General features: G+C 44.5%; 1 protein-coding gene across 1 annotated transcript in view; it reads left to right on the top strand.

Moving 5' to 3' along the window:
- Positions 1 to 6,306: 6,306 nt before the first annotated feature.
- SLC30A10 (solute carrier family 30 member 10) overlaps positions 6,307 to 9,489 on the top strand; it is a 12,736-nt gene continuing 9,553 nt past the window's right edge. The window contains exon 1 of the mRNA XM_018572038.1: positions 6,307 to 7,071. Within this exon, the coding sequence (XP_018427540.1) occupies positions 6,519 to 7,071 (553 nt within the window). The 5' untranslated portion in view covers positions 6,307 to 6,518. The remainder of the gene's footprint in view (positions 7,072 to 9,489) is intronic.

The following is a 9,489-nucleotide window of genomic DNA, read 5'->3' as shown; positions in this document are numbered from 1 at the left end:
CACATTGTATAAGTTATTGGGTTTTTCATATCTATCCTGCTTTTCCGTATTATTTATCTGAATGGAAAAAAGAACTTGGCGGATGCAGATACACTTACCATATACAGTGCGATACAGGAAAGATATGTTAAATGCTCGCTAGATGCTATCGCTGTCCTCACACTCTGCATCAGATCTTTCCTGGTACTTCTGATTTGTGTTGGCTTTGTCACACATAGAATGGCACGATGGCTCACATTTGGTGGCATTGCCCTTGTATTACCCTATTTTGGGGCAGGATTTTGGACGTTTATGAGAAGATGACGGAGTCCTCTGTCCCCGTACCCTTCAAATGGTTCTTCTTTCTATGCTGCCTGGCTCTATGCCATCTAAAAAGGGGAGGCTTCTTTGTTTTTTTCTAATGGGACATAGTAGCAGGCAATATTAAATTGAAATTACCTGCAATACCAGTCCTTACCTCCAGGAAGCAGCAGAGGATCTCAATATCTCGGACACTTTTAGGCCATCACCCAGTTGACCTGTTTGCACCAGGAAACCTAATTTCATATGTAAATATTCTTTTATAGTGAAGTAGCAATTATGATGGTTGGATATAATAGGGCACAAGGAAATATTTCATAACCTCCTGCATTCTTTTCATAGAGACTCTCATTTCATTTTGGATGTCCTTTAAATAGATATCTGGTTTCTGGGAAATAGGGAGATTGTGAGAACAGGATATAGGTAAAGGTGGGCTCGGGTTAAAATAAAACTGACCCATGCAATGGGGCTTCCCTGAACTGCAAGGGTTAAATGCTCATATTTGTTTAGGGGAAAATAAAAAGAAGTTATACTTTCCCTATCTCCTCTGACTCTTCTTTACTTTCTGACATTCAGGGTTGTGGGTTGGCCCTTGACGTACCCACATGATGCTGGTCTTGCAATCTATGGGATGACGTTAGTATGCCTGCCACCGAAGAATAGCAACTAGTCCTGGGGGAGCGAGGGGTAAGGTAAGTATAACTGCTTTTTCAGGTACCCCCTAGGCACAATAAGCATTACCCCTTGCAGTGTGTGTGTGTGTGGCGCTGCCCCCATTGCAAGGGTCATTTTTTGTTTTTACCGGAGTTCAGCAATATTTATATAATAATTGTCCTGTTGACTGAGATCCTCTCTATGGGTATCAATATGTTATTACTTAGAACTTGTGATCTTGTAAAAAGAAGGCAGCATTTCAGGTGGTGTGCACCTCTTAAATTTGCTTAATGGAAGCCCGACCTCACAATGCATAGGTTTTATAACAATTAGAGCTGGCACTAGAGCAAGTCCTCATGTGGCGACACCTGTTCCTGTGATAACTCTCTAAGATGGGGATTCCTTTTTCTCTTATTTAATTTTGCATCTCCAGGACAGGAAGTAATGGGAAATCTCCCCAGCTGGATGCAGGCAGCAAAAAATCTAAAAGGGGTATAAACTCTTCCCTACTCTATAAACTACAAAAAATAGGTTTTGGCTTTACATACACTGAAATTGCTAACCCAAGATATGCTGACTTACGATGATATGTGGGATCTTGGATAAGAACATTGCTAGGGTCACATGCATGCATATTCGGAAATAATCACATGACTGCCACGCTGTCCCTTACCAGCTATTGTGCGTGGTGCCCAGTACCATGGCAGCCGAGTCCCTAAGTCTGGGCCCACAAGGACCAAAATCCATCCCTGAAAGTGTGATAGAAGAAAAAAAGCAAGAGTTTGTTATTAAAGGGACTTTGTCATGAGAGGCAGTCATTGCTAAACACACCTTTGGGGTATGCTAGTTCCCTAGCAGTCATGTTAATGCTTTGGCTCCAATGCTTTCTGAGCTGCTGACCTGGAACAACATGCTAATTCCAGGCATGCGACTCAAAGGTCAGACACAGCCAGGCAACTAGCATTTCCAAAGGGAGGCCCACAATGGTGGCCCCGTAAATGACATGACTGAGTCACGTTAGGGGCACCAGGCACACACTGCACCCTTCAGTGTCAGTTATAAAGTTGTAGAAAAAGGAACCGATATATGAATGGAAAGCAACATAGGAGAAAAAACACCAAATCAAACTACAGGACCTCTGGATAAAACGGCCCAGTTTTAGTCCATGAATAGAAGTGTATGTTGATTAGTGGATTAATTCAACTTTAATGGTGGGGTGTGAGATGATTGAGATCTTAATAACTGGGTTGCTATAGCTAGGGACATTGCATAATATGATCCCTTTGAACTTTGAAGAACAGACAATAAACTGAGTGGAAGCTTAGCTTGGTACCCCTGGGCCCTGGTGCAAGATATGAGCCAGGTCCCCCAAGCTTCAATAATGTGCCCACTGCTCCACTCCACTCCACCTTCCCTATCTAAAACTAAATTCCTTCTAATAACTGCCCCTGTATGAGAATAAAAAAAAGCATCCATACTAGTCCATGGAGTCCAGCATTGTCTACCTTACAGCTGATGGCACATGCGCATTGTGAGATTTCGTGCTATACACAGACAGAATGCAGGTCTTCAAGATGTTGGCCCTGGCTGAGACCTGCATGATGTCTGCACACATGTGGGGGGATTCCTTCCAGATATGTGTGATGTGGACATCCCAGGAGGCAATGTGGGCGAGTCCTATGTAATCCTTGCCTTGGTAATGAATCAGGAAATGGAGGGCCACACTACTAAAAAAAAAGGCTAATTATTTTAAAAACAATCCAGCTATATTTTGTGTAAGAGGTAGGGAGGAGGGAGCAGCCGAGAATAAGTTCATCTAATGGGTGAAGGTCCGCTTTAACATCTCCGGCTCCTATGACTTTCCTACAGGCAACATACCCAACCCCGTTCTTGTCTGTTTCTAATATTCCAAAATCTCATATTCCCTCCACCTCACATAACACCCCGGCTCCTATAACCTCTTCCGCCTTGTGTAGTAAACACCCTCCCCTCAAATGGGGTGTGCACTTGCTAGAGGTGGTGGATAAGGTACTTGGTTAATACTAGGGAAGTCCGACAGGCCCTCCAGGAGCAGGTTGCTACCACAACCTTTGCTGTCCTTGTTCCTATGCCACATATGTGACTGGTTTCTCTGTATTGTCAAGCCCCACTGAGCATTGTGTGATCGGCATGAATATTTACACTGATAGCCTATCCCCAACCTTCTCTATTGGAACTTAATGTGATAGGCAGGCTTACTTTTGCCAATAGGATGATCTGGAGGAGGTTAAGTAAGGTCAAGCTAAACTTTTGTTGAAAAAGATCTATCGTATGGATCTATTGTTCATTGTGACATGTGGTTTTCACTAAAGGTAACCTCTACTTATGCACTGACCAGGACTGCGACAGATTTATATTATGGTTCAGTTCCAAACAAACTGATAATTTGATAATTCACCATGGATAGGGTAGGAACCTCCTGCTGCTTTAACTTTTTTTTAAGGGTTCCAATAGTGAGATCAGTTTACGTCTCTGTCCCTTCAACAAGGTCAAAGCAAAGGCAAGACTTTTGGAAGCGGTGCTCTCAAGATTTTATTGGTTTATTTTGCCATCATTTGGCTTTGTTCATGCCCATACCAGATGGAACTGGAGTTACCCAAGAGAGACAAGAATTGAACATGCACCTCAAACTGCCAGAAAACATACAAAACTGAAATATCAGTTTGGGTGGTGCAGACCTTTAAAGCAAAACTTTAAAGAGGTTTTTTTTAACTCAAAAGCTGGCCATCTCATAGATTCCTCATCCACACTAAGCAGCATAGATGGGGGAATCCCCTGCTGTCTCCAGTGTATTCCGATAGCAGCCACCGGCCCTTCTCCACAGAGGGCTAACAGCATTGGGAGGATGCTGCGGCAGAAAATAGCCCAGTTGTCAGTGCTGTCTGTGACGACATACAGTTTGGACTGCTGGTTCCTTAGCTCAGTCAGGACCTGAAGGATCAGTTGGCCCACAGCTCAAGTGGGGGTTTGCTGCCGACGTTTCCTGCAAAGGGCTCTCTCCTCTTCTGTCGCAGGACCCTGGAGATTGAGAACACTTGCTATGGATTTTCATGGTGTGATAGATGCATACATTTTCAATAATGAAGAGCTAGATAGATAGATAGATAGATAGATAGATAGAAGAAAAATGCAGATAAAGATAGAGCGTTAGCAAAGTGTAGATAGGAAGATATTTAGGTGCCTCATGGATGGTTGGAGCCAGGGCTACCGCCTCTTTTGACTTAGCCGGTGTTGAAGGGAGAGCTTGATGTTCTCAAGGGACCGCTGGTGGTATGTTCCTTCACTTCTCTCTCCTCCTCTGGAGCCAGACTGGATGGGGTCCTATAAACAAATTACAATCAATATAACCTTAAATTGCTGTGCATATACAGTAGTATCAGAGACGGGTTGGGATCCACCTCTGATAAGACATACCTAATATATATTAATTAACAGATATTTACTCCTGTGACCCCATGGTACGTCTAAGAACGGACCCCTCCTCTGCATATGGGTGCTTTTTGCGTCCGCCTCTGCTTGAGCATCCACTACGTGCTGCCTCCTCCTCCTCCTCCTCTTTCAACATGCGTTTGATGCATCACGTAGTGAGCGCCAACGTGTACTCAGGCTATCCCCTGAAAAATAGAAGGATTTGATGGTTACATTCAATACATAACATTCCTTTTATTACAGCATAGATGCCTGCTGGATGGACATAACACATTGACCACTTAGTAGAAGCGATCTTCAATGCATAGGCATGCAACATGAACATGTTCCATACTCTGTGTGGTACTGCAGTCTGCAAAGTGTCTCTTTTTGACAGATCAAATGGATATGCATTCACTTCTGTTCTCCTTGGCATCTGGTGTTAACTTGCCTTATCCCGTACCCTATACATTTCCCTCTGCACCCAGTCGGAATATCTTGGGTGCATGCTGTCCCACATTTTCAGGTGTTGTTGTACTGCAGCAGTTAGGTCCTTGTTACGACCTGGATGGGCAGGACCAGCATATCCTGTTTTGAAACCCTCCTGTATTTTTGCTTACGCAAGTTGTTTTGGGCTTATTCGCACAGGGGGACTTGCTTTCTGGGGGGGGGAACAAGCGTAGCATACTAGCGTGTAATTTTGAGTAGCCGGCTGTACATTTATGTCGATGTGCAGCTGTGTCCTCCCATAGGAATGTACAGGTGGCTGTACACAGTTACACACTGCACCTGTTACTCCCACAAATCAGGTCTTTGCATGGACATGCATGAAGTATAGATGTGCACATCCATGTGAATGAGCCCTTCTAAATGCAATGTGCTTGTACGCTGCCAGACGCACCTGTATACCGGTAAATGGGCACATACATTTTAATGCTGCTGCATTCAGATTAAACAAAACTAGACACTGTGTCATATGTATCATATATGCAACAGTATCAATCTCATTGTATCAATCTCATTGTATCAATCTCATGCTGTGTATCTATACATGTAATGTAAACATATTATATACACAAACATACATTAGACAGAAGGCTGTGTATTAAACTGGGTTGATGATAAGGTAGTTTGGGGAATATGATGAGTGCAGGTAATAAGAGAAGCCGGTTGTCACATGTGTCTGCTTTGTGCTGTGTACGTGATGCTGTACTGGAAAATAGGAGTGGCCAGGCTGGGTGGTGACATCACGCTGCATGGCTTATCTCTCTCAGCCCCAGCCATATAAACTGCTGTGCTGAGCCTGGAGACACAACTAGGAGAGGTGACTAGAGGAGCTGCTGAACCACCTGCACTGCAAGATCCCACTGCTGATCTACTTTCCTGCACTGCAAGATTCAACTGCTGATCTACCTTCCTGCACTGCAAGATTCAACTGCTGATCTACCTTCCTGCACTGCATGATCTCACTGCTGATCTACCTTCCTGCACTGCAAGATCCTACTGCTGATCTACCTTTTTCTATTGCAAGATTCCACTGCTGATCTACCTTCCTGCAGTGCAAGAAGATCCCACGGCTTACCTAACTTCCAGCATTAAAGGTCCCACTGCTGAACCATCTTCTAGCAATAAAATACCCCATTGCTGACCTACCTTCCTGCACTTCAAGATCTGTCTGCTTCAGAATAGAGCTCCACAATCCATAGCCAGCTCTACAAATTCCCTCTGTTCTGAGTATCATAACACTTATCCTGCTGTACTATCAGGCAGTGCTGTAAGATCCCACTGCTTCAGTACACAGTGTTGTACAATCCTGCTTAATGATTAGAAACAGCATTGATATATAAGTGAAATTACTTGGGTAAAAAATTCAGGTTCTGGTCTGTGTGCTCTTTAAATTGCACATATAAGATCTGAGTTCACTGCAAAGTAGACAGCTCAAGCTGGCTTGCACACTTCTTGGTGCCTGGTGCCATATGCTCAATATCTGCAGACATTGCAGAGCAATTACAACTGATATTCAGGTACAAAGCTGACAGTGGCCCAATCGGTGGTCCTGCTTGACCCTCTAAGACTTTCCTCTTTCCCGGCACTGACTATTACATCTCCTCCCTGCCATGGGGCGCTACACTGGGAAGACCTGCCGGCTGATCTTCATGCTGGTCATCACAGTAATTTTCTTTGTGGCAGAGTTGGTGTCTGGCTACTTGGGAAACTCCATCGCCCTCATTTCAGACTCATTCAATATGCTGTCTGACCTCATCTCACTGTGCGTGGGCATCACTGCCAGCCGCTTTTCCCGCCGCACAGACTGGGGGCCTCGGGTCTCCTATGGCTATGCCCGAGCGGAGGTGGTGGGTGCCCTGTGCAACGCTGTCTTCTTGACTGCTCTTTGCTTTACCATCCTGGTGGACTCGGTGCTGCGGATAGCCAAGCCAGAGAAGATTGATGACGCAGAGCTGGTGCTGATCGTGGGTGCCTTGGGTCTGGGGGTGAACATTGTGGGTCTGCTGGTCTTCCAGGACTATGGAGCATGCATGCGAGCCATCCGGCGGTGCATAAAAACACAGGATCCAGAAGAACCAGAGAGATCATCCGGTGACCAGCTGAATGTTACTCCCTATAGGGCAGACTTCCGGGGAGCAGAGAGTGAAGATCACGGCCGAGCAGGTGCCTTTCGGTTATTTTATCAGGGATTTTGGGTAATGGGCTCTATAAAGTGTCCCAAATGGGCAACTGTGACCTTAAATTGTGTTAATGTATCCATACACTCACCTATGGCCATATGGGCCATCCACAACTTTCCAGGATGCTAAGATGAGTTTATCCAATGGCAGTTGTGGCCTTCATGCATTCACAGCTGTTGTCCCCCACACAATCTATTAGTTTGGGAAAGACTAATATACATCCTTGTCAGGCAGCTTTGGGCATCTTTGTGAATCAGAGGTTGAACTAGGTTATTAACTAGGGAATGTAAATATGTATGTACAGTGTCTATAACTACACCGCCAAAAAAACAAGTTCAGGCCTTACCCCATTATAGCTTAGTGCCAACCATTTATTTTATAGTGTACTCTCATCTCAAGTTTGGCTCAATTTATTAAGCTCTATAATGCATTTGGTCTTTCTCCTAATCTAATAAGTGTAAAGATCTGATTTAGCGATAGTGACACACCCCCCCCCCCCTCGCCCTCACTGAGCTCTGACCAGCCACCTCTTTTGGCCTCTTCCAGTTACTCTGACTTTGTTGGCCAGAATATTGGTTATTGGATGAGCTAATGTGCATGTGCCACCTTTAGAATAACAAGTCCCAGCATGCGGACCGGACACCAGTCTCTGTTGGGACTTGTGTTCCTAAATGAACCTGTTTTATCATGTACTATAGACTTCAATAAAACACTTGCACAGCATGTACTATGTAGCTTGCTGTGACTTTGCAGTAACAGCAATTTCACGAGTCATATCTGAGGTCTAAGGGTTAATGACTTCATGGATGGTTTGGATAGCCTTATCTTACATAACTATGCAGAGTGCTCATGAAGCCACTGATTTGCAACCCCTAACACAGAAGCAGGAATTATATGTACTGTATATGTGTATGAAGTGTGTACAGTATATACTTCTATATAATAATTATATGTTTAGAGCAGCTTGATCAATGAAAGATGATTGCTGATTGGTTGCAGTGGGACTACACTTTGTATGTAGAACTTTTCTCTATTACTGACCGCTCTGTTTCTGTGTCTGTAAAGTGTACTTCGCAACTCCAGCTCACGTTCAGTCAACATTTTATTGACCTCTGTGGTGTCACAACATGGCGACGTTTCGGAAACCGCTTGGTCCCTTCATCAGGAAAACAGTCAGGCATCACTCTTTGTTTGCCTGCTGAAGGGGCCAAACGGTTTCCGAAACGTCGCCATATTGACAACTGTTGTTGGATTGCTCCATTGACAACTGTTGTTGGATTTTCCTTTATGTTTCTGTGGTCCCCAGGACAGATAGAAGGGTGAATTTTCCCAATTGGGACCGATAGAGGGTCTGATGCCTCCATACTCCATCCACAACTAAAAAAAAGCTTTGGCTGTAGTTTTGCTTTAGAGTAATTGAAGGTCACTTCTACACAGAGCTTTGTGTGGTAGTCGGCATGTTGCATCACACGTTGACTTCCTTATTCTTTCTGGAGCTGGAGTGGGGAGATCCTAGTTCCAAAACAGAACTATAGCTAAAACGTTCTTGTTAAGTTCTGTATAGAGTGGAGAGGGGTTAGAACCCCTGTTGTTGTTGTTTTTAAATTGCTGTCGTTGTTAGAAAGATTCACCCCTCTCTATTTGTCCTGGTTACCATGAAAGAGAATCCCAAATTTGGAGTTGTCTTCAGAACAGGAATAGAGGAGGAATCTTTCAATGGGGACACTAGTTCTGGTGACAGCAGAGATTTTGCTCACTTTGGAGGAATTTTCTTTTACTTCCTTTGGTGACTACAGGACAGGAAGTGAAGGGAAAACTTCCCAAGGGTACCCCAATGGGATAACTCTCCTTTACTCTATTCAAACTTTAATACAAAACCAGATAATGCAGCTTGGATCCCTGGATGAATCTTTACAGCAAGGGTAGCCAAACCTCAGCCCTCCAGATGAGGTGAAGCTGCAAGTCCCATAAGGCATTGCAGGACTATGACAGCCACAGGCATTACTTCCGTGGGCAAATGCATGATGGGATTTGTAGTTTCATTACAGTTGGTGGGCCAAAGTGTGGTTACCCCTGTCTAATAGTGTCCAATAAAAAAACAACTGGGGACAAAGTGACACATTCACTATGGCCTTGCCGGAGGAAGCAGAGACACAACTTTCACATTTCACCATACATCTCTAAGATACAGTATATAAAATAGAGCTGCAACAGTTAATCGATTAAGATCGACGATTGAAAACGTTGGCAACGTTTTCGATCGTCGATTCGTCGGCTATCGATTGCTTAGCCTGTTCGGGGCTCCGCATGCGGCCTGAGTCGCACATCACGCGTCACACGCTGCTCCCGACGTGCCCACCGCACAGGCCGCCGCCGCATAAGCCACGCCCACCGAACAGGC

This window comes from Nanorana parkeri, unplaced genomic scaffold, assembly GCF_000935625.1.
Source record: "Nanorana parkeri isolate BGI_ZX_2015 unplaced genomic scaffold, ASM93562v1 scaffold43, whole genome shotgun sequence".
In the NCBI taxonomy this organism is placed as follows: Eukaryota; Metazoa; Chordata; class Amphibia; order Anura; family Dicroglossidae; genus Nanorana; species Nanorana parkeri.
This window is presented reverse-complemented; position numbering and strand designations above follow the sequence as displayed.